At 45.0% G+C, this 26,377-nt stretch overlaps 1 protein-coding gene across 1 annotated transcript in view; it reads right to left on the bottom strand.

The window, feature by feature from the left end:
- The window catches only part of LOC135827537 (uncharacterized), a 29,586-nt gene extending 8,485 nt beyond the window's left edge, over positions 1-21,101 (bottom strand). The window contains exons 1-19 of the mRNA XM_065340020.1: positions 20,872-21,101; positions 16,495-16,549; positions 15,168-15,359; positions 14,250-14,462; positions 13,628-13,864; positions 12,742-12,987; positions 11,016-11,303; positions 10,069-10,194; positions 9,545-9,592; positions 8,942-9,064; positions 7,492-7,509; positions 6,776-6,889; positions 5,889-6,002; positions 5,068-5,184; positions 4,139-4,251; positions 3,485-3,656; positions 2,186-2,308; positions 1,051-1,170; positions 12-131 (exon numbers count right to left, since the gene is read on the bottom strand). Coding sequence (XP_065196092.1) covers positions 12-131; positions 1,051-1,170; positions 2,186-2,308; positions 3,485-3,656; positions 4,139-4,251; positions 5,068-5,184; positions 5,889-6,002; positions 6,776-6,889; positions 7,492-7,509; positions 8,942-9,064; positions 9,545-9,592; positions 10,069-10,194; positions 11,016-11,303; positions 12,742-12,987; positions 13,628-13,864; positions 14,250-14,462; positions 15,168-15,359; positions 16,495-16,549; positions 20,872-20,907 — 2,575 coding nt within the window. The 5' untranslated portion in view covers positions 20,908-21,101. The remainder of the gene's footprint in view (positions 1-11; positions 132-1,050; positions 1,171-2,185; positions 2,309-3,484; positions 3,657-4,138; positions 4,252-5,067; positions 5,185-5,888; positions 6,003-6,775; positions 6,890-7,491; positions 7,510-8,941; positions 9,065-9,544; positions 9,593-10,068; positions 10,195-11,015; positions 11,304-12,741; positions 12,988-13,627; positions 13,865-14,249; positions 14,463-15,167; positions 15,360-16,494; positions 16,550-20,871) is intronic.
- Positions 21,102-26,377: the final 5,276 nt, after the last annotated feature.

Here is a 26,377-nt window from a genome sequence, read left to right as displayed (position 1 = left end):
ATCAAACTCACGGTTTTCGCAGTTAACTCCATTATATTGAGCGGTGCACCGGCATCTATAACCGCTGCCTACGTTGGTGCATGTTGCCCCATTCCGGCATGGAGATGAGTCACAGGCACGCACTATACTGACTGCACAGAACAAACAACAACAAAAACAAGATACAGAGCATACCCATGGTAAGTATGAATAGTTAATGTGAAAAACCTGCCATGCAGGTGCAGCATAATCTTTCAGAGGGACAGGATGGCGATGGCACGGGCACGGCCACCCATACCAGCTGCGTGTGCCCAGTCATGGTGCAGTACCCTTGAGCAGGTCTGCCGTGCGGAGACCGCTTCGAAACCCAAACTGCCGAGTGTTGAGGTTCGACCTCAACTAACTGAACTGCTACTGATCTGCATGATATCAGTCGCCATGTATCGGACTTTGCATTGTCGTCACTACCCTACGTGTAGTGCACTGTTAGCTGTGTTCTAGTGTCGCGCGGTATCTGCGTGTCACGTGCTTATTGCTTTGCACGGGCTTTTCCATACTTTGAGTGAGTGGTGAGTTTGTGCTGAGGGAGTTCTGGAGAGAGAGAGAGTTAGACTGGCGGACATGGTTTGTCGAGTGGTTTTCCCTTTTGCTTTTGTCTTGTAGTATTGTCTGAGATCATGATAGTCTAAGTAAGAGATATCTCAGAACCCATCCAGTTGTTGTCTAACAGTCTGAGAACGAGCGAGCCCGACTTAATACCGAGTCGAGAGCAACTGGTGTTTCTCCAGGAAATTGACAAGCTGATGGTTGACAATGCTTTCCATTATTTTCGAGATGACAGACAGCAGTGACGCTGGTCGGTACTGTGCGGGCTTCGAACGGCTAAATTTCTTATAGATGGGCACAATGTGGGCCAGTTTCCACTGATGTGGTTGTACGCCTTGATGAAAGACAAGAGTTTGGTGAATGGTGGAGCAAGCTCTCTCGCACATTCCTTTCGGAGGATGAAGACTCCAATTCCTGCCTAGGTAGCTTCTTCGCAATACAGGCGAATGAGGTAATCACACTCACGGTTTTCGCAGTTGACTCCATTATATTGAGTGGTGCACCGGCATCTATAACCGCTGCCTACGTTGGTGCATGTTGCCCCATTCCGGCATGGAGATGAGTCACAGGCACGCACTATACTGACTGCACAGAACAAACAACAACAAAACAAGATACAGAGCATACCCATGGTAAGCATGAATAGTTAATGTGAAAAACCTGCCATGCACGTGCAGCATAATCTTTCAGAGAGACAGGATGGCGATCATCGGATGGCACAGGCACGGCCGCCTATACCAGCTGACTGTGCCCAGCCATGGTGCAGTACCCTTGAGCAGGTCTGCCGAGCGGAGACCGCTTCGAAACCCAAACTGCCGAGTCGAGAGCAACTGGTGTTTCTCCAGGAAGTTGACAAGCTGATGGTTGGCAATGCTTTCCATTATTTTCGAGATGACAGACAGCAGTGACACTGGTCGGTACTGTGCGGGCTTCGAACGGCTAGATTTCTTATAGATGGGCACAATGTGGGCGAGTTTCCACTGATGTGGTTGTACGCCTTGATGAAAGGGGGGGGGGGGGGAGGTATGCCCCTGCACTGAGTGCTGCCCTGCATCTACACGATCTGCGAGTATGACATCAGTCTTTACAATAATACTGACAGAAATGACATAAACAATGGGTTACGCTGTTGGAGCCCATGCGAGTGTGCGGACTTGCACACTCTGGTCTAGACACTCTTGGCCTCTTGTAATGTAAACTGTCCTCCCGAACCTAGTCTGTTGTCCTAGCTCTGTAGCCTCATCGTGTATTGTGGCATAACAGGGACATAAATGACAAATTCCACTGTCCCAAACTGACACAGAGCTGCACACTTTGGTTTATGCACTCTTCATGAGACCGTTTTGAGACCATAGTCTTCTCCTTTCCCCTTCGAAAGGAAAGTTAGTGATATCTCCGTGTACTTACTCTTCTTCTCCTCATAGAAAAGGAACAATGCTCATAAATTGGTTCAAATTTCCAGAGAACATTGACATTAATTTTTAATTCACTCATGAGCAACAATCTCCGGAGGTGGCTTAAGTTTTGTTCTAGGAAATATAATATAAGCCTGGTCCCGGGACAAAACGTGCACAAAACTGTGTTTATGTTAGACCCTTACCGCGACGTCCACAGTTGAATCCCTCATATGAAGGGGTACAGCTGCAAGAGTAAGTACCAAGTGAATTGCTGCATGTTCCTCCATTCTGGCAAGGGGACGAGTCACAGGGCTGCACTACAGCATCTGGACCAAAGAGAAGACAGCAGTAAGAGAAGAATACGCATGTGATGCTTGGCCTGGAAATTAACATGAACTACCTACTCAATCATGAACTCAGTACCTATCCAAATACAGGCTTGGCATGATCTGGTGAAACACTAGTAGTGCAAGTTTGCTAGTTATCACTTTCACCAGCCGTGCTTGGTCAGTTTAAACATCACTGAGAGGAGAACACCCCACGGTGATCACAGCTTTGGTGAACTGGGCAAATGACAGTACACCTCATACAACACCCCATGTACAACAGGTCCATCCAGCCAAAGACATGGCAACATTCAGTCTGGGAACAATGCTGCATGCACTGTAGAAAACGTCACATTCCTTTGAATTCTCATAGGCAAAAGTACATTCTCTAGTTGACTGAATGTATCAAGAAATCCCTGTCAAGAAATCCCTGTCAAGAAATCCCTGTCAAGAAATCCCTGTCAAGAAATCCCTGTCAAGAAATCCCTGACAACTATAATAATTATTATGATACCGATGGAAGTAGCAATCTTCAATAGCTTTCCGATGCTAATGGACCTGATTGCTCAATGCTCACAACGAAATCACCATTGCAGATTGTCCTCTGTCCACAGTGTAAACCAGAAGTTGACAGTGGCAATTCATGTACTAAGGTTTCTGCATTATCTTTCTCTCGCCATCTGAATTGCAGTTACTCAGCCCCATTATATGACAAAGCACACTGCTAACACAGGCAATGTCCTTTGTGTGACTACATGCCCTTAACATAGGGATAAAATGAACCGTTTTTTAACACACTCTGAAGTAAGAATTTTCATCACAGCGACTTCCAAATAATAATTATTTGGAAGTCGCTGTGATGAAAATTCTTACTTCAGAGTATTATGTAGATCTCCATGTCATGCCAATTTTCATTCACGCCTTTATCACCTTCCCCGTTTTGTCCTGCAGGACACCCACAGTATACAACACTTAGGTACAGGATATAGTTCTGTTGCAAGCAGCAAAGCTTTTACTGCATGTCTAGTTTGGTGGTTACATAAGTCAAATCTTCTCAAAACATTCACATACTGCGGCCTTCCTCACCTCCCCTGAGTACACATGCACTTGACTAAGTTTTCTCTGGAAACTTTAAGGTACAGTAACAGTACAGTATACACGGAAAGGATAACTTACCTGATGCGACTGTTGCTTGTCCACGGCTTTCACCACCGGAGTGTGACACGGTACATACGTAATTGGTGTACGCTGATCTTGGCGCACCGAAGAAGAGAATGGACGCCCCTCGGGGATAGACTCCAAGTCCGACTGGCTGACTATCTGCACGAGACCATTCAATACGGTTGACCTGACAACACAGGATGGAGAAAGCAACACATTATTCTATACATTTTACACATTCTTAATTTGAAAGGAATCCGGGGACTAGCAATATACACTGGTAGTCAAGACATTAAAGGCAAACCAGGAAATGAAATGATCATCGGAACCAACACTAGTTTGCAGAGGGACTCAGTCACTGCCTTCATGCTGTTGCCAATACTGAGCATGGTGCGCTGTGGTGTGTTGCAATGAAGAGTTGAATGTGGTGTGTTGCAATGAATAGTTGAATGTGGCGACGACGCAAAGGAGATCATCAACACCCTCACTGTTTAGGGGGCACTGAAACACAAGGGGGGGGGGGGGGGGCTCATCACCCCAAACAAGATGGATGGTAGAAGGTGATGAGAGATCTGCACATGAGATAACCAGTATTATTACAGCGTTGGAGTTTGCGGACAATTAGAAAAGTATTATTACTAGGCTATTCAAATCATCATCAGTACATACCCTGTAATTTCCACTGTAGGAGCAGCGAAGAGTTCCAAAACCACCTGCCGGTATGCTCAGAGAGGCTGGTGTGATGTCGACATCACCAGCTTGTGGTGGTGGGGGCACAGTGACTGCACACACATATGTGTAAAGTGGCAGATGAAGAATCATACACACATCTCACCCATCTAGCAATGCCCCCCCCCCCCCCCTACCCAGCAGACATACCAGGATAAACTATATCGCTCTTACACAGCCCGTTCTTACGGTGACCTGTTCAAAGCTGAGTCCGACAAAGCATCAACTTGACCTGGTCAGACACATCACGGTGGGGAGCCTACTATGTCAGCAATCCGCCAGGCAATCCATTTGCCTAATGCTCTGTGTAACTAACCTCAAGTTTATGTCAAAAATAACTTCAGTGCTTTGGCAAACTGAACATTCCCGGCCCATAGTCCATTGTGCGTGACTAACTATGTTGTGCACATGCAAATAAAATGTGCAAATTTGCATGCGATTTCAAGAATTTTTGACATACAGTTGAACATCGATTATCCGACCACCTCCGGGCAGACAACTGTCAGGCGGTGTTCAGATAAGGCAAATGTTCTGGATAAGAAAAAAACTGTCACTCACACACTTTCAGTGGTTATTACTAGCCGCACGACCTTTTTACTTTTGACTTTTCAAAATTTTCGTATTTTTGAATGGCTCACTACATGCACAGTGCGTACTCTACGGCACGTGCGCCCAAAAAAACTGTTACGGATAATCGAATGGTCGGATAGTCGATGTGCGGATAATCGATGTTCAACTGTACATAATAGGTTGATCTGTACAGCATTTGGATAATTAGAAGTTGGAGGCGGGTAATTTTAGGTTCGAAATATCAAATAAATGCAGTCCACTCGTATTGTCAAGCATATTACTTTTATCAAATAGCTTACCACGCCGTTCACAGTTTTGTCCAGTGTATCCACTTCGGCATGTGCAGTCATAGGAACTTCCAGAGTTACTACAGCGTCCTCCATTTTGACACGGTGATGAGTCACAGGGCTGTGGAGCTGCAACAAGAAAACATTCACATTCAACATACTGGTATGTGTTGCAACTCACAGCAGGGAAAGAGAGAGTGTGCGAGAGAGAGAGAGAGAGAGAGAGAGAGAGAGAGAGAGAGAGAGAGAGAGAGAGAGAGAGAGAGAGAGAGAGAGAGAGAGAGAGAGAGAGAGGGAGAGAGAGAGAGAGAGAAAGAGAGAGAGAGAGAGAGAATCAATGGTTTTCAGCAGCTCCAGGATTCACGAGGTTACAATCAACCAGTCCCGTGGTGCAGATCAGTCCTGCCTCCCAGAAAACTCTTGGTCATTAGAGAACTCTGCTTTTGATGTATACATTCAACTCCGAGCAGTGCAGTATACAAGTACTTCACCGTAAACACAGTAGAGCTCTGGTGACTCTGGAAAGGAGAGGTATGTGGAATAAATAGGCCAGAAATTTACCAAAGGGCCTACTATGATAACATGCCAGGACTGCCTTCCACATCACTCCCACTATCTTTCCGAACAATAGCTGGTTACAATTGGCCATTTCATGTCTGCATGGATGCCGCAGTATGGAATAAAAGAAAATGAGAACTGCGCAGCAAATAAGTGCTAATCATGCGGCTCTTTTGTTATCTGTTGAAACTTGCACTTCCACTGTACAGTTCACAAAATGAACTGCAACAACCTACTCGCAGCAGGTGCCTAATTCTTCGTTTTAAAGCTCTTACCAATAGCACAATTGACTCCACTGTATCCATTCACACAGGAGCACACGTAAATGTTTCCAGAGTTGCGGCATCTTCCACTGTTCAGGCATGGTGAGGAGTCACATGGTTGTGGTTCTAGAAGAAGAAGAAAAACATGTACATAGACACTGAAAAATAGGCCAACACAAGTCCATCTGCACAAACTATGACTCGAAATCATGTGATACATAAAGTGATCAGACTGATACTGGATCACAGGGCTCGATGGTGATGACACCAGAAGTCGATAAAAAACGACTTCTGGATCTTTTGGATCCGCACTGACCCTTGCAAAGTGTGGTGGTGCCTTGTAGGTGGGGCCCTCATATCACATGTACAAAACGGGTATTGATCTATAAATCAGCGTGCAAAAACCCCAGGCTGGCTATCACCTATCACTTTCACTGAGCTCTATGCAGATATTCTGAAAGTCCCTACATGAGTTTTAGATCTCACTGGCTGCATATTTCCATATGTTCTCACTTGTTTCCAAGCAAACTAGACAGACATGCTATCAATCCTGATTGTAGATACAAAATAATAATCACGCTGTGCTTGATATCAAATTCCACCCCACACAGCCACACCAAGTCCTTGGCTACACAAACGAAAAAAGAAAGAAAAAAACCTCTCCAAATCTCTCCAAGGACTTCAAATACTTTCCAAGCTTTCGCCCAAATGCTTGCGGCTGTGTGTGGTGGAAGTTCATATCATGACGAAGCTACTTGTACTTTGTATAAAAAACCACTGTACTTTGCTCTTGGGCCCTTGTATTTTTCTGCAAGAAGTGACAGTGAGAGTGACTTGTGAACTGAATACCGGTATGCACGATGCGATCTGTTGCTTTTGTAGCTACACTTTACGCTTACCACGTTGTTCACAATTATCCCCAGAATATCCACTGCGACAGCGGCACGAATAGTCGGCACCAGATGCAAGGCATTGGCCACTGTTTTGACAAGGTGACGATGCACAAGGATTCGCTGTGAACAGCATCAAAATCACAAGAATTACAAGAATTACAGGCGGTCATGTTGATGCTATGAAATCCGTAGAAATACAGGTTGCATAGTCTTACATTCACAAAATGCAAATACACAAAATTATTGCCAGTGTTAACATAACTGATGGTGTCAACCATGCAACACTGACAATGCAGCAGCTCACAACTATACTTTCTCACAAAATCAAAGTTCCAGGGATGCTAGTAGCAGGTGCCTCCTAATCAGATAGTTATCTACTAGTGTCTCAGAGTGGTTCATTGGTTTGACGGAAAGATGCAAACGGGAAAAGTCTGAAGAAAAAATTGACTGTCACCACCAGGACTCGAACCAGGGACCTTCAAGGCCTCAAGGCCAGCGATGCTCTAACCACTGATCAGAGTGGTGTGATATGCATGCCTTTTATATATCTACATGTACTCGTACATGTGGAGCAGAGTAGAGTTTGCACGCTCTTCATACATTCAACAAGAAAACTGTGGTAAGGGGAGATTCAAGGAAGCTGTGAAGCAGAGTGTCAGAACCTTTCTATCACCATTCAATTAACAACTATCGCCATAAAAATCTGTAGCATGCCTGCTTACCTGGCTGACCTCTTCTGTCTGCAACCACAAAAACATGCAAAAGAATTTTTTAATCAGTGAAAGGAAGTATTTTTGGCTAAAACTGGCGTTCAAATCTAAATAGTGACTATTCATTTTCTTCTTTCTGCTACATTGATACTTGCTGTAAGACCCTTTATACAATAAGTGAAATCCAGCTGTTGGCTGTGTACATTGTACATTGTACAGGGTATGCGTAGTTAATCGTACCCTTTACAGTGAGTGGTATCCAGGTTTGAACTGTTAGTAGGATTTGTGCTGATAAGGTCACGGAACTCCTTACAGTTGAGTAATAAATTAAATCTGTTGTACAGGCTGATGTCTCTACACTTGATTCCAATCTTGAACTGTGCAAAGCCTGTGGATTGTGGACCAATGAACTCTATAATTACAGGGAGCAAACTTCATATTGGGGTATAACTGCCCACTGAGTCCAACATATAATAATATAATTTTAGATTCTACAGGCATGTGTGCTATGCTTACTAGCAAAATACATCCATAATCCAAATTTCTAACTGCCCCGAACTGCCAGTGCCTTTAAAAGGAGAGCAAAAAGATTCCTAACGAACAGCACACTGCAGTATAGGTTTCTGATAGCTACTTCAAGTAGGTTCAACACAACAATGTTGAACAACCAACAAAAATTATGCCAATAACACAGTTCACCTCCAAGAAATAGTTATTGATCACCGAACTGCCAAACTCCCTTTGTTGCCATGGCTGGCCAACGCCCCTTTACATTCATTTTCATGTTGCCATTGGACAGTGAATAAATATACCACCATGCGAATCAACCATAAGTACAGCTGCAGTGGAGTCATCAACTTCATTCTCCTGAATAAGTATACCGCTAAAACTAAACAACAGTCCAATAACTGTGTTAAGGTGTACACCATCTTAGGGAAGACAACAGTACAGGCATACCGTAAAAGTCCGTAAATAAGTACGTATTTACTTTCGAATTTAGTGACCACACCCGTACTAACTTTCGGGCGGGTACTGACTTTCGGGCACGAACTAACTTTCGGACCTGACTTGTGTGTAGTGGAGAGGTCCTTTTCATGTAGATGTACATGCTACGTGCTGCATGTGCGCACCGTACCGGTACTTATTTCGGGCGGTATGTTTATCGGGCTTGACTTGACTTCAACAGACAGAGCCAAAAGAATGAAGGGGTATTTCTTTCGGGCAGGTACTTATTTACGGACTTTTACGGTAGTGAAGTCATTTGGCCAAAGTTGCTGGACTGTTTTGCAGGACGGATATCGTACTCAATGTTATAATTATGTGTTGCCTCCTTCAAGAGGAAATACAAATGTAGGATGTCTTTCCTAAAGGGAATTGTTGGTGCAATCAATTGAGTTGGGAAAGAATCATAAAATGAGGATAAAAAAATGAGGGTAAGTAGAATTTACTACATAGTACTCACTTTCACATCGCGTTCCATAATAGCCTTCAGGACAGAAGCAATAGAAACTGGAGCCGGGCAGTACAAGGAGTACGTCCGTGTAGCAGTCACCACCATTCAGACAGGGGCTGGGCTGACAGCCGGCTGGTGGTGCAAAGCCATCATCGGAGTCAAATCAGAAACCACACAGGAGAGAGTTGACTTTCCGTCCATATTCATTCGATAGCTATACTGAGCAATCGGAGGCTTGCACCATTGCCAAGGAGCTGACCAATCGGCTAAGTGTTATGGGGCTGTAATACAGCATCTTAACAAGAAAAATTATCTCCCACAAAAGCCTACAATGTATTGTAACTGGAAACGTATGGTTTGGTCGAAGCAGCATACGCTCAATGCCATATCCAATCGCGACTGGAGGGAGTTGGAAATTGATTTAACGGGAGGCTCCATTTTACTGACCTTGGCATGCGCTTACTTCAAAATTCGGACATTGTCAAGTGGAATGATTGCCTTGATTTTTCATTTCGTTCTCAATTGTGTATACTCAGTTGTGTATATAAATGATATCCATAAGTCCCCCATACAATCACAATCACAATAACTTCTGACACTTTCTAAACTCACATGGTTGTGGATTAGGTGGTGAGGTTGGCTGTGGCTGCACCGGTGTATCTAAAGAAGTCCATAGAATACAGGCACATCTTTACAACGAGGCTTAGAGCACCCGGCCAAGACCATGTCCAACGAGAAGAAGCTGGCGGGGCATGAATTCGAGACCAGAGAGCTTATAAACACAATTTGCAGGCCACACTGCTAATGCATGTACTTATACAGCATATCTGCATATAAAAGAATACTCATTCCCTGTTTATCTCCCTCCACTGATGAATACTTAACACATTGGGGCTCCCCGTGCACTACCTAGTACATGACGTGTGTGGATACAGCGAGGGCTGCGTCCCACCTGAGCATATGTAGTGTCACACAAAACGTAAGTGTCTAAGTCTGAAGAATAATCCGGGATGACGGCTACACTAGAGCTCAGGTTAGAGCATCGCTGGTCTATAGAGATGAGGAGCCTGGTTTGAGTCCTGGTGGTGACAGCAACCACATTGCCACATCAAGTTCTTTTTCACCAACAAGCTTACCACGGAATTCACAGTTGCGTCCAGAATATCCACTGAGACACGTGCAGACGTAGGAACTACCAGAGTTACTACAACGTCCTCCATTTTGACACGGTGATGAGGCACAGGGCTGCTGCGCGCCGGGTACTGCCACAAGACAAAACAATCATTGTTAATTCCTGTTAGAACTGAAAGTTCACACTTGGAATGGTTACACACACACACACACACACACACACACACACACACACACACACACACACACACACACACACACAGCAGCGAGCTACAACATTCCAGGTCGTGTAAGTTGACAGTTGGGTACACTTGCGCCCTTTTCGACACCCCTGTGCTTGCCGTAGTGTTGCATTTTATAATGATAACAGCTAATATTATTAAGTTGAACTCGGATGGTGAGCCAATTAAATTATGGTCAAAAAGGAGAAGGACAAAACTCGTAACATTTTGTCCTTCTCCTTTTTCACTAATATTATTAGTTTATGTATCTCCTCGTGCTTTTACATTTGTTCCTTTCTTCCACTGACGACAATTGGCACCCAACATTGCCATTGGGCTCGAACCCAGGACCCAGATATCAACAATGTTAACAGTCCAGACAGCGCTAATAAGGAATTCAGATGTACACGAAAAGGGCACTATCATGTCAAATCAATGAGTGTGCATCATGACATGTGAGCTGGGGAAAACGCAGTTCATCATTTACATCTTCTTGATGTCAAGTCCTGGTAGAATGATGCGGCCATGGCTTGCATGGATATGTTGCAAGACTGAGCGGCTGCGGATCACCGTACTTCATGATTCACCAGTGATATATTCGGCAGTCACAGAACAAAAACTCACCTGGACTTGCACACTCCCATCTTATGGACTTTGCGCACATAAATAGCTAGGAATAATTTCTGACCCCCCCCCCCCCCCCATCACCTTGGCTAACACTGCAAACTCACCTTGGAATCCTGCAACAGCAGAGTAGGGGCTTTGGCCACCTTGGCCTATGGCACGAACTCTAGCTTCATACCCTTGTCCCGGAACCAGTCCGGAAAGCACGGCGGTCGTGGTGCCCAGTGAGTACATCCTTGTCGTGGTCCACTCGCTACCTCCAAGGACTCGGTACTGAAGCTGCCATTGTTGATAACGAGAGAGCGCCCCACTGTCACCTGACGGGAAGCGAATATATGCCGATGTTCCGGAAAATGTGACAATTGGAAGCCGGCTCCAAACGGGAATGAACTGACCTAGATACCAATACACCACAAAACAGATAAATGTCCGTTAATACATCTGTCCTTTGCAACACAGCGACTCAATCTTCACCCATTCCGCATGCACAACAGAGTTTTATCGATCAAAGAAGAGGCAAAATGCATTTCATTATTCTCCGTCCAACTACCAGATGTTTTCGAGTGCACCAGAATTCCATAAACCCGGAGGTGTAATTTTCTCATCACTGGTAAATTGTTGACGCTACCTGAATTCATTGGTGTGAGGGAAAGGTGCAAAAGGGAAACAAATTGAAGAAAAAATGGACTGTCACCACCAGGACTCAAACCAGGGACCCTCGCTTATGGCCAACGGTTGGATTACTCTCATATCTGCACCATTTCCCTCAACTTAGTTATGTATGCTCTGTGACTGGGTATGAGTGTGCGATATGGAGGTGATAAAATTTCTAACTTATTAGTTCATAGCTGTTTGCATTACGCAGAGCTCACTGACTTGTCAGTTTGAGCACTCTGGCAAGGTACGCTCGGGCCTGATTTAAATCTGGCTTTGGAAATTTTATTTTCATTGCTATCAGGTTCGGCCTCATTTTCTCTGTGCCGCGCTGATGAGTTCACAAAGAACGAAACAGCATGCTGTCCGCAGATTGAGTAGCTCATATTATATGTATTCGTGACAACTCTGTATCCTTAGGATACCACTTCCTGCAGAACACTGAACAAACATGCGTTGCATTGAAGCTTGCATATTTGCCATCCCCGCATATTCCTTTCCTCCCATGCAATTCCTTACTTTCTTGAACCGTTCATGATAATCCGCTCCATGTTTTCCATTGGGCTGGATAGCTGCATTCGCACCTTATCTCCCTATTTGCCATGGAAACCCTTTTCGATGCTCAAAATTCCATTCAATCCGCCTCTTCATTCGAACGAAAACTAAACTTTGCCACACAACCCTCCCTCTCCCTCCCCCCCCCCCCCCCCCCCTCTCTCTCTCTCTCTCTCTCTCTCTCTCTCTCTCTCTCTCTCTCTCTCTCTCTCTCTCTCTCTCTCTCTCTCTCTCTCTCTCTCTCTCTCTCTTTCTCTCTCTCTCTTGGTTAAAATCTGTTTGTGCATCACTCCTCACATTGGTGCTCAATGTGTGGCTAACAGATTACACCACGGGAAGGTGGATATTATACAATTATTCGGTTAGGGGCCTTCCGTAAATACCGATATTTATTTAGAAACGAAAACTAGTCGTTTCTCTTCAACCCCCTCCCCCTCCCTGAGAAACGAACACATACAAATGGTGCATAGTATCGATATTTTTGATCTTTTTTTCTGGACATGCTCACGCATGCAAAATGTACATCGATATTTTTCGAACCCCCTAAACTAGTTTTCGTTTCTAAATAAATATCTATATTTACGGATGGCCCCTTAGTAATCATGACATAATATTTTCTAATACCTGATGGAGCAGTTCCCTCGGAGAGTGTGGAGATTGTTCGATATTGACCGCTGGAAAAGTACCCTTCCAAATGGATCGTGTAATAGCCACTTGGTAGTGCTGGCACCTGGAAGGGAAAATCCGAGGATCTCAAACCCTCGCGGGTAAATGCAGTTTCCCACTGCTGGCTAGCTGCGTTAAAGCGGACGACTCGTACACTGAAAGTGCTATAGATGCTCGTACCCTGCGGTAGACGTATAGTGAACCCTGTACAGATTAAAGGAGCACACACACACACACACACACACACACACACACACACACACACACTTCAGGTCAACACAAACGGCAACAGAACATTCTCTCCTGACAACAAGCATTTAGCACAGTGGATAGTTTGAAAGGGGACAGAAAACAGAAAGGATGTCCGCAATGTACGAGAATAAATAGGGCAATCAAGCACCTTCGCCAATGTGTTCTCCGGGTATCTTATAACCTTGCTTCTATCACTCTAGCATTATACGGGGTGGGGGTCATTGTATCCTTTGCCTGTACCGCTTCTAAAGAGCAGGTGTGATGATAAGGTATAACATGAGATAACGCGATGTTCATTGCGGCTGGTATGCCAGTTTCTCTCTTTATCTTATGGATCATGTGGATCATGTGAATCGTGTGGATCGTGTGGATCGTGTGGATCATGTGGATCATGTGGATTGTGTCTTATTCGGACATACTGTTATTCACATGCATGTACTTCAATACATCTACAAGCCAACGTAGAGGGGAAAAAGGGAACAAAAAGGATGTGTGTAGAATGGGGGAGGGGGGGGGGGGGGGGGGTACCCACTGCACCAAGCAGGGGGAGGGGGAGAGGGGGGGGGGGGGGGTACCCATTGCACAGGCATACCTGTTGTAGGTGGTACAGTTGGTTGTGGCGGGTCTGTTCGTGGTTCTGGTCCACAAGTGCAAGTTGGCTCTTCGGGAACCCATCGACCATTCCGACATGTCCGCTCAGAAGCACCGCTGAAGGTACAACCTTCCCTGTAGCATTCATACGTGGCCGAAACTGGACGGTTGCCAACAAGTCTATATCTGATATACATATTGTTTGGTACAGTTGGAGTGGAACATGCTGGACTTTGGTCTGGACATAAATACAAAGAGAGAAAAGACAACAACAACGGAGTGTACAAAGAGAGAAAAGACAACAACAACAACAACAACAACAACAGAGTGTACACAAGGGAGAAAAGGAGTGGGCATATAGATAGAAAAGACAGTACGGTAACTCAAACTGTACGGGTGTGCACATAGTATGATCACCATCAAGGAATTGTAAAGGGAAAGACTGTCACCACCTGGACTCAAACCAGGGACTTTGCTACATGGGGGACCCACCTACCAGAAAACATACTTGGCTATGGTCAGATTGAATACAATTTGCCATTATCCATAATTCAATGACTTCTGATGTCTTCATTTCAAGCACTAATATCCTTCATTTTGCTCTTTAGAATCATGTAGAATACCTTGTTCGGTTCGGCACGTTGGCTCTTCTGCGGGTGACCAGACTCCTTGATCACACACTCGTACCGCTGGTCCCTGCAACGTGGCACCCACATTACACGTGTAGGTTGCTCTCAGGGTGCTGAAATCCACAGCACCCGTCCAGTCCGCCCTGCCATTGGCCGGTCCCACCGGCTCCTCACAAGCTCTGAAGGACGACGGGATTTGTGTCTCCACTAGGTGTATCAACATGCGCATAGTGAAAAAACACAAACGCAAACACACACACACACACATTTAATTATACATATACACACACACATAATGTGTGCACATGATGCGCATGCAGGTATGCAAGCACACGTCATACACTTGCCATGTTTCTGGCTATGCAGTGCTTTGAAACACAACAACACTGTAACATTCACCTACATCTGGATTAACCCTGGTATGTTGGCCAGTCTATGTTAGTTTTCAAAGGTTAGCATTTTTGAAGGTACTTTTAAACTGGCCTGTACTTTGAACTGGAATTGAGTGTCAACATCATTGTGCGCACCGTGTTCACTGTGAACGTCTGAAAGAATGCACTTGAAAAGTGGACAAACAAAATTAGAGGAAATGAACTACACCTTTACACACAGGACTGTACCGATATGTACACACACAGTCTCTCCCTCACACATATACACACACACACACACACGCGCGCGCGCGCGCGCAAATCCGCACCCAAGTTGTACACACAAATTCACGGGTGGATTCGAATACACTCACACATTTGTAAATACATAGCAAGATGCACATAGGCGCCCGTGCACATAGGCGCCCGTGCACATAGGCGCCCGTGCACATAGGCGCCCGTGCACATAGGCGCCCGTGCACATAGTGGCAGCGTGGACAGGCAATAAGTAATAACAAAAGCAGCAACGCCCAAAACTTACCTCCAGGACCACCTCCGCCTCCACCAACACATACCGGGTTCCTTCCAGAGTAGCCATTTCCAGTGCAAACTCTCTCTCTGTTACCGACCAGGGTAAAGCCGGCGTTACATCGGAATGCTGCACGTACAGTGCTCACTGTGGCTTGCCAGCTCACTCGGCCATTCACAGGAGAAGTCGGCGCTGGGTCGCATCCTACAAGTCGTCAACGTATCCCACACAGAATAGACAAAAAACAACTACACTGAATATACTGACTCTAATCTCTATTGCAAAGTAACTACTTTTACATACACACCAGCACAAGGCAGGAATGTTCGTTAACTCCCCCCCCCCCCCCCCCTGAGGCTATGTTTCCTTGTGATAATGGTAAAACATTACTCAAGTGAAATAATAAACAAAATCGACCATGATTCAACTTCATTCTCTTCACTGCCACAAAAACTGGGAAAAGGACACAGTTGGCTTTCCACGCAGCTTTTTAATCAGGAGAATAGCTGTCAGTGCTACCATAAGTCGATGGTAAATGTTAGTGCTAGTTCTAGTGGCACAGGGTACAAACGTTATCAGCTTCTGGCCCAAGTACTGTTCATGGTCCCAGTCAGCGTGTGAATAATGTAGTGTCGGTCACAGGTGCCACTGTGGCCAATGTATAATCTTCATTTATACTCTCACCTCCCTGCCCCCCCCCCCCTCCCTCCTGGCCCAGTGGGAGTACATGTTTTCTTTGATAAAAGAAAACAAACCTAGTAGGTAAAAGTGGACTACCGTAACATGTCTTCACTCTTCTTGTGACAGGGTTGCACCCTTTACCTTTACACAGTGCATCTATTTGGAAAATCATTTTCAGGTGTAATTTATGTACACCGTACCACACATAAACAATTTTCAAACTCATAAGTTTTTAAAGGATTGGGAGAACTTTATGGCTGAAAGAATTGGTCAGCGACTGAAATAGACTACTGGTTCGGCCTGGTCCCATAGCTCAGATGGTTAGAGCCTTGCTCATGACAAGCAAGATCCCGGATTCGAGTCCTGGTGGGTCTAGCATTTTTTTCTCTTTTCAAGCCGCATGAGTTCACTTCCCCAACTGATCCTTTGAAAATCATATCATGTACATGTATGTCATTTGCCATAATAATTGCAGAGAGAAAACGTTCATATCAATTTATCTTTTAATTTACATTTTATATGGTAATGGCAGTCGATTATTCTTCAGACTTCCCTGTTTGCATCTATTACTTTCCCTCAAACAAATGTACATGATGTACTAGTATATTAAATTTACTGAAGTATGTTTCGTTTTGTTAAATTTCGTCATGAAACGTACCTTGTGGAAGGCGAAACTGTGGTAGTGGAAACTGTGAGCAAGCTGCATGGAACGACTGCGTAGCACCAAGAAGGGAACGTTCATAAAATCAGAAATCACACGTAACACACAACCATGCGTTGTTGAACATAATGATGGCAAGATTGTACGGTGTACTTCTTGGAAGTACACAAAAGGCATGTGCATTATCATCACTGTTGTCAGGCACAAGTGTTATTGATTATTATTATTAGTCGCTATTGCTACTATGTAGATTATGTGGATGCACGAAAATACAACGATGTGATTGGCTATTGCCTAGGCTACAGTCAGTACTCCGTAGCTACAGTACAAATGAGAGAGACATGCGAACTCCACAGACACACACTACAAAATGTAGCAGTGATATCTGGAGTCGGTCGTCAACAGCATGCAACAGGGATGTTTTGGCTCGGAGACTCGGAGTACACGTACATACTGTAAATATACAAATTTTCAGCAGCTATTTAATTTCGGCTATATTCGGCACCGACCCAAAACGCCTAAATTAAAACGCCGATGAAAATTTTCACAGCATCTGTCGCACTATACCATGCCCTCTACCATGTCTACCCCACGCCGAAAATAAATCGCCGCCGAAATGTCAAAAATCGTGAAGTGCCGAAATTTTGCAGCGCCGAAATTTTGTATATTTACAGTACATCACTACATGTAAGTCATAATGCGGAGCTAGGTCAGTGCAGTGGGAGCGGAAATAATAATAATTTAAATATCATTATTTCATTAGCCTACTCAAGCTGAGGGGTTAGTTCCCCGAAACACTCGGTGTGCTTTCTCGCAGGTACATGTAACTGGTTTTCCGAGTGGAAGGTTCGACGGGCTTCTCGTGTGCTTCCGACGCAGTCGAGAGTCTGATTCTAATGCCAACCTCCCGCCAGTCAGTCAACTGTCAAGTCAGTCCGCAGGAAGCGCGAGCTCCGACGTATGGTGCAGACACTTTCTTCACTCCGTCTCTTTTGTCCCCGCAGAAAGGACTTCTGGACCAGTATTTGCTGCTCCATGTTGAAACTTGGCAACAGCCACACCTTACACCGCGTCGCCAACACCAACCATGTACCCTACGACAGACAAGGAACCACTCCATCGGACTCGCGTACACAAACAGGCACCGAGAATTCCCCCATCAACAGTGCCCTCACCCTTTCCAACTCACTCCCTTTCTACATCACAACCCAACATCGTAGAAATTCTTCCAGACACAATGCATCCCGTCTTCTTTTGAGCAGCACCTGTTCCTGCTCGCCGCACACTCCTGGTTTCTCCTGGTTTCGAACGTGTCACGTGCATTATTTTGATTAAACAACATGACTGTATCTCAATCACACCTGTTCCTCCTTCATCATCCATTGTTCATTGCTAGCTCCCCGGGCCCATCTAGCTGTTTCTGACTTATACTTATAGCAATACTATCACAAGAGAGAGATTGGAAACTGTGTAGCAATACTATCTATCATACTTGCCAATCTTCCTTATTGGCTTCTCCCCATCGTGGAATAAACGAATAATGCCATGACGTCTTTGGACTGTGTATTGTGAAATTGGGTCTGTAGTACTCTCTGTACTCTGTACAGCGTAAAGCGAGATTAGAACTCTTCTACTGATTACCTGACGATGCGCAATGGGCAAAATGTTGGCAATTTTAAAATACAAACAATTTCTGATCAGCTTAGAGTCTGTGCTACGACTTGCACGTAGGGACGGAGATGTTGTCAAATGCATGTGCACACTGTACACTGTACATGTAGATCAACTTGCATGTGACTTGTACTCTGGTGTGCTGGCATCATCATGATTGTTCATGTCCCCGGCACTTGGTCATCGGTCACTGAGGGTTTTTTGGAGGCTACCTATTCCAGCATCTGCTTGGTTTGCACATCATAACTGGACATAACTTCGTAACGGATTGTCTTGCCTTGAGACATGAGTACTTGTTGTGACGGCGCGACCAGGCCAGCTTGTCAGGAGGAGCTTTGAAGTATGTATTGCGCGTTTCTGACACCACACAGCATAATAGCTTAGCAAGACTTGTCTGACCGCTATGCAGCACCATATCAGTAGCCACAAGTACTCCGGCCCACCGACTTCAGTGGTTTCCATCTCCTCTGCTTCCACGGGAGTGCATGACTGTGTATGTCATTCCTGTCGGTACCGCCAAAGCATACTGTTTTCACCTCACGTGTGGAGCTGACATTGCAGAACTCATAGCCTGCACACAGGAGCTGTCAGACGGCGCTAAACACCTGTTGGCAATTAGTTGGATTTTTGACAGCACAGCTACGCGTGGGTGTTGGCAGGCATTTTTCGTCCAGAGGAATAATGCGATAAAACTTTGAACAATTTCTTTTCCGCGGTACATAATGAATAGCGATGCGGAGACGTCCGGTCATTGCCTATACTGGCAATTTTCACTTCACTTGTCAGATCTTGCAGCCGCGGCAACCGCACTCAGCGTCGAAAGAAGCTGCGCGAACTATCTACCTTGAGGAGAACCAATAACAATGTCAATGAGATTATGTGCGCGAGCGCAGCAGCAACCCATCGCGACCACACCTGCAGGAAGAGACGATTCCGGCCAGGCTGCTTACATTGTATGGATTTGAGCATGCCGTTGGTGTAGGGGTACTAGTACGGTCAGCATGATCAGATTCTTATGACGGCGGGAACTTGCGTTCAAACTTGGTGAAATTCAAGAATTGAACTTTGATCATGGACCACCATCAACACCGCAGACAGATACCATCAAACGCAACCTCCTTCAACAACACATGTATGATCCTCGACGTTGATTGATTGATTCTCGCAAAGGATGAAGTTGAGAAAGTATTAGTTGAATGACTTCGAGTAGTTGACAAAATGTCGTCTGCCCATTTTTCATGCTGCCCGTCGACCACCATTACTACCTACTTCGAAGTACATGTAGTATATATGTTATCATTATAATTACTGTAGCTACTCAATCTGCGGACAGAACTGTTTCTTCCTCTGTGGACTAATTACTGTAGCTATAAACCACATTTGTAGAACAAAGGTTCAAGTGCCCCTAGCCCTGTCTGAGTGAGTGATCATTACCGTGAAGTATAGCTTACAACACACACACACACACACACACACAGTCACACAATCATGGTACATTGTACAGGAACGTTGACAATGGTGCGAGGATTGGTTCAGTTGCTACTGAGAGTTCGTGGCATTTAGCCAATCAACATACCCACCACTGCACTGTATGTACGTGTACATGATTTGTAGACCTACATGTAAATGACAATACGAACTGAGACGCTGCGACTTTGGCGACAGAAGATCATAACACGCACCGCTCCAAATCCAATCATGCTCTGCCCATAATATAATAATTATGGCCATGCACAGTGTAGCCGTAGACTAGGCAGTGGGACCACTGCGAAGCAGGCCCCGCCAAGCTCGGCTTTCTTTGCTCTTCTCAAGAGTACTACACCATTGCACTCTTGCTGATAATACTAGTAGTAGTAAGAATACAATGCAGCACCGATCGCTTACACTACAGTAGACTTCACCTGGTTGAAGTGTAGCTAGCGGAAAATCAACAGAACACTGCGGAAGAAAGACGGTACAATCCTATGGCGATTGTGGCACCTAGTATTCCCAACTTACTTCGGCTTCCGCGCGGTGTCATATTGCACTAGAATTACTAAGGGGAATCGTGCCTTTATCCGAATGATACAAAGATAATGGTGGGCAATTCAAATACTTGATAGGCCGATCGACCAATTCAGCAATGTTCCGGCATGTGCATCTTGCGCTCTGCTGTCTGTCACACGTAACGCTACAAAACCTTTCCAATGAAACAGTTTCTCTTGGACGGACGATTTTTCGTACGATCCTTTGTCGGCAATTTCATGATGGACACGCAAACAACAGGCAGGAACCCTCAATAAGTAATGATTACGACTCCCACCACGGCAGTACCAACAGTAAGAAAGGAGCATACCGCATCCTATGCGAGTCGGTAGGGAGTCGAGGTGCAGCCTGCAAGCTAGCTCACCGCTTGCCTGAAAGCCATAGTAAACCAAAGGCAATGCAATGAAAACACGAACCCGAGTACCAATTATTATGAATGAAAACCCAAATCAGGGAAGGAAAGCATATACGTGGCTAACAATCCCCGATAGGCTACGTCCTTTGGGAGATCCTGAAAATATAGATTATCATGACAATAATCCGGCGCTTCAGGTGGGTGGAGCGCGCGGGATAGAGCGCCCCAGGAACTGGAATATGCATGATTATCCGATTCATTCAGCGGCGTATCCCCTGCCCCACACACTAAAGCACATCAGTTTCACAATGCCTCTGGCTTACCAAGACAAAAACGGTCAGCTCCAGTAGCAAGCCCATCTTACTGGAGCACCGGAGTGCCGCAGAAGAGTTCAAGTACAATCCTAATTCAGCGACAGCAGCAGCGACAACAGCAACTCTTGACCTACAACTACAGCAGTTACTAATCGCTTTAGTATTCTTGGGATCAACCAACTGCACTACATGTACAACTATGGGTTGTGTTTTAGTTCTGCCTTTGTAGTTGTGACTGACAGGTTATTGTCATCACCCTTTATAACAGTGTGGCTCCATCGGTGACGGTCACCACATCTATGCTGTGTTGTTCACTGAGTGCCCAGAGTAGTGCACAATTATTTTGCCCACACAAGAGGTTTTACTACTGCTACTACTACTACGGTAGTACCGGTATTTTAACAACAAGCCACAAGGATCGAGGCATGTCCATTTCCCCTACCTTGAATGCACCCTAAGTGGCCAAGAGGCTATTATGTAGTCGTGTTTATCAAGCCATATCTATACCTGCATGTAGGTCACGCTTAGTGTGACTCTCTCCAGCGCGATGAATAGTTACTGTTCTATCAAGCAATAGAATTATCTATCTGTATTCAGTGGCTTTTCACATTCAGTGTATGTAGGTCACGCTTTGTGTGACTCTCTCCAGCGCGATGAATAGTTACTGTTCTATCAAGCAATATAATCTATCTGTATTCAGCGTATGTAGGTCACGCTTAGTGTGACTCTCTCCAGTGCGATGATTGCTGGCACAAATGTACTGAATACAACGACGACTGTAGATGTTGCCTACATTTACAACTAAATTATAGGCCGACTAACCCTTGTATTGAGAAGTTTTATCACGATACATGTACTTGTAGGTAAAATGCCTTGAAAAATGTGTTTGAGAAATAATAGTGGCGTCATTGACACATACTCGAAGTCTAAAACAGACTGTTTTACGATGTAATTGCCGGCGACCGAGCGTCCGTCGTCCGAGACGATACCACAGAAGGAAGGCACTTATACCACAGAGATAAAGAAGATGACGGTCATTGAGAATAGATTGATGACTCTACATGTACATGTAGGACATGTTCAAGATTGGCATGTGACTGTGATAGTCTCCATAGCGAGCATACTGGGTGATACTTGTAGTCATTAAACTACGAGTGCACAATGGCAGCACTTGGCCGTATCTGCGGACGATGTCGCAAGCTGCACAAAACCCATTCTAGGACAGCCAGACATCAGCCAATTATGCTAGTACATGTACATGAGGTGTGTCGTTTGGGCTTTGGAAAACGGAGGGTATATTACCAATATACCTTGGTCTAATTCTAGTAATTGGACACACTTGTATCAACCTGGTCGTAACACATAGAGAGGTACACTTTAGTTGTAACTTTAAAAAAAGAGAGGACCATAAGTTTACAAATTATCCGTTTTGTCCAACACTAACAATTTTTAGCAGGATAACTTGCAAACTTATGGTCCTCCCTTTTTTAATTAATTTTAATCCTTGGCTCACCATCCGAGTCTAGTTTTGACTACATGTACACTGTAGTACACTAAAAGTTTGGTAAAGATGGGTGGTGTCTGCACTCTGCAGGTCGACCACTAGCTGACGTGACTCAGTGACCTGCAGTGTGACGCTGTCTGGGTGTCACTTCAAACTACATGAAATTCTCCCAACTTCTTGATCGTACACATACGTGGAGAGCCTACACGAGCTATGCTCAGCAAATGTCACTTGTCAATCCCTCTTGCATACCAACACAGTTTGGTAGCAACTTGATCGTAATTATCTACAGGACACTTGGCATTGCAATATATAAATCGCAGAAGATACACAGGCTGTTGACAAGACACCTCAGCCTCGATAACAATTGTCTGCCTAAGGACCTGGATAACTTGGAAAGAGAGTACTTGTTGGCTTGCATTATTATATTAGTATTGTGCGCTGAAGTGAATGACTCGCCTGGCATCCAGACGATGACGTGGTCCAACCATTTTTACATACGCATGCTTCAACAAGTTGATTTGAAATACATGTACATGTACATGACAGAGAGAAAGAGAGAATAGAACGAGCATCAAACAGGTCATATTTTCCTTGTGGATAGATCTTCCATGATAATAGCAAATACTTGTCACAATGTGCCGCACAGTGCGCAGTGCATTGCAATATTGAACAGGGACAAAAAGTCGGACATGCAGGCGGAAAACAGGCTTGAAGCAGTCAGCTTTCTGTCTGTGTGTACTTGTCGTGCGTGTTAGTGCATTGTTGGTACTTATGGTATCATTGCGGATGGCGCCAACCTCTAGCGCTAGTCGATCGTGAACAGCTTGGTATTCTTCAATACCGATCATATTGATAACCTCACATAATAATAATAACCAAAGTTGCGCCAAAGCACTGGCGCACTGTCATCATCTTTCCTAAACAATATGCCGCTCAGTGCGAGTTCCATTGTTTGAAGCCACCGACTCAGTTGTGGTGGAAGCATTGCACGTGCATGTGGCCTTGGGGAAGCTGTTCGCTCACGGTTAAACACAGAAACTACAACTACTTTCTACAGATGAAGCAGCAAGATGCCTCCATACCTTTGGGCAAAGTGGCTTGACCAATTTTGGATTCTTTGCCCGCCCTTTGTTTGTGACTGATGGAGTGATGCCACGAATAGATAGACGTAGCTTGTAGTGGACGGTTATTACCTTTACTAGTTGAGTAGTTCAAAGCAGTGGTGATCAGTTGACCATCACCAGTGTACAAAGTGGTCACGGTACGCGGTAGAGGCGCGGTGCCCTGCAAAAACCTTTTTTCAGATTTGAAGCAGCAGAGGCAGATGGAGCAGGAAGAATGAGTGAAAGGTTAGGACAAGCTCCTGAGGACCATGTTGCCCTAAGTATTGTGCCTTGGTAGTGGTTGATCGAAACTCAAGCTTCATCCCTCGCTAGCTATCATTTTACAAAGCAATTTTGATTAGGATGCTGTTGCTTTACATCTTCTGCATTGTACAGGTGCCAAATATCAATACCATAGGTGACATCATCATGTTAACATGACACCTCAAGTGGTGATACAGTGCCCGTGGTGTTGAACGATCCACTTCCACCGTGTCTTAGCAGAAGGCATATTTCTAAAAGAAGTCATCAGGACCGATCGAGTGTTGTGTGAACATGGGAGGATTTTTCATAGTCCATTTACTGTTCAAGAGCCGCATCGGCTACGGTTCTCAGCGAGTCATGGATGGCCCTTGGCTCATCATTGTAGTAGGTAGCTCTGGGGCCATGGACCTTGTTCTGAGGACTCTTGGAGAAATCAAGTGGACACCATGTACCAGGCGTGATGGCGTGACACTGACACAACTTTCTTTGAAAAAAGCGCCGCGATAGCAGTGACCATAATGACTATGTCATGTGACACCTACTTTGTGATTGCGCATGCATGCATGCACACCTACACACAAACTGAGGCACAACAGAGGTTACAGATTGGATGCAACTCAGAGTACATACACCCTATAGTATACATACACTTGCGTGCACTTTCAAAACAAACATACAGTGTGCTGTGACATGATCTGAAGCGAGCACACCCGCGTGAGCCTAGAGCCCCCGCAACACTTTTTAAAGTGTTATTGATAAACAGTTCTGAAGGATTACGGTCACACGTACACCCTGGCTGCTGTTTACAAATTCACACCATCCATTTCTATATTCACTAGCAATCCATACTTTCTGCGCTAATAGCTCCACACGGCCATCATGGCAATATTTTTTGTGCTGAATCAGACACCAACCAGCTATCACTAAACTATACTTTATTGGCCAAGTCCCACTAAGTCCCACTGAACATGTAATACTAATAGTCGCCTGATGATTGCATTGAGCAAGAAACTCTGAGTTGCACACCTGTGATTATGTCACGGCTGCACTGTGGTCTTAGTTTTAGTAGGAATTTGTCGGCGTTTCGGCATTTAGATACAAGCTCACTCCTCTTGTTCAGTAGCGTTGTCTTGTCCGCGGTGATGATCTGCAGTTCTTCTTCTAGGCAGAGGTTGCATCTCTTGCTGATGCTGCTGTAGGCTCGCCGTCTTTTCACGATGGACCATCTGATGGATGTCTGTTTACCGGCACACGTACATATGTACGTGTGCCGGTAAACAGACATCTACGTGATGAGTTTGCAAAATTTGGTAGGCTAGGCTGTCGATATAAAATATTGTGACCTGTGTCTTTGTACAGCATTTGCGCGTGTGGTGGGAAATTTCTCACGGAGCTCAGCTGTGACCATCCTTATTATAACAATACACGCAGTGCAGTTCACTACATGTGCACGTAGTGCTCTCTGATCAGCTGAGTGACCGGTACCTTGTCCCATGGGCCATGATCAGAGCCATAAATTAAAGGCGTAAATACTTAAACTTCCTGACCTTTGAAAATTAAGAAGAACGTGTCAGTAGAGGGCTGCTACCACTGTTGGCGCCGGATGTGTTTGAGTTGCTTGCACTGTCTACAAGACTTTGTACTTCGAAGTATTTTTTATAGAACTTTGCAACTCCAAGGACTGACGAAGGTTATGCAGTGACTGCGGGACAATGCATTCAGTTCATGAGTTTGTTCCTGCTTAGTTGTGACACTCACTGCTCTGCTCTGCACTGACTAGTCACTACTTTGTAGCAATGATCTGGTGACAAGGAAGGAAGTTCGCTGCGAAATGGCTATCAGCAACAACAAGCTTCCAGTAGTCATGTCCGCTTGGAGAGTCATCCTGGACCTGGTGAAGGGGGGATCTGGGCGCGTCACGGAAAATCCACCTTGGTTCCTGCTAGAGAGTGGCTAGCAGTCTGTAGTCTTGGGACTTCTATTTCACAGCCTGAAGTGAAGCGTGCAAAGCGGGTATCCCACTTCTTTCCTAACTGGAGTTGTTTCCTGATAGCGCTCTCAGGTTTTTGTCGGTTCAGTTTTCAATTGCCCATCGGCTCCAAACTTGTTAGAATCGGGAAGCACAGGATGGTGATCCCTAGTCCTAGTGCACTCTCGACCTTAGGTCGTGGTGTTCCAGATGCTCCAATACCATGTGGTGTGCAACAAACAGTAGGTCTACTAGGAACAGGCAGCTCTTTCACTCAGCTACGTCTGCACCAAACGCCGACTACACGACTGTACTAGATCTTCACTTCAATGAGATGCAACATGTACTTGCTTCATTCCCTCCGGAACAATTTATCTTTGGACAATGTATAATGTAGGTGATTTAGTCAAAGTAGCTGAATGCAGTTGCCAGCAGAAAGTCATACAGTGCATCGACTTTCTCTTCTCCCAGATCGTTGTCTCTATCTTGGTTTACTGTGTAGCCTATAGCCTAGTGTAGGCGCTGGCGAAACTCACATTGACCACATTTAGATACGTGCACATTCATGATGATTGGACCTGTACTACTCTAGTGGGTAATGGATTATGTAGTTGTACAGTACTTCCAAACCCTGACCGGCCTCACAGGCACAACACACTTCAATAAGATAGG

The sequence above is a fragment of the Sycon ciliatum genome, chromosome 1 (genome assembly GCF_964019385.1).
Source record: "Sycon ciliatum chromosome 1, ocSycCili1.1, whole genome shotgun sequence".
Classification (NCBI taxonomy): Eukaryota; Metazoa; Porifera; class Calcarea; order Leucosolenida; family Sycettidae; genus Sycon; species Sycon ciliatum.
Note: the sequence above shows the minus strand (reverse complement) of the source record. Positions and strands in the feature narration are given on the sequence as shown.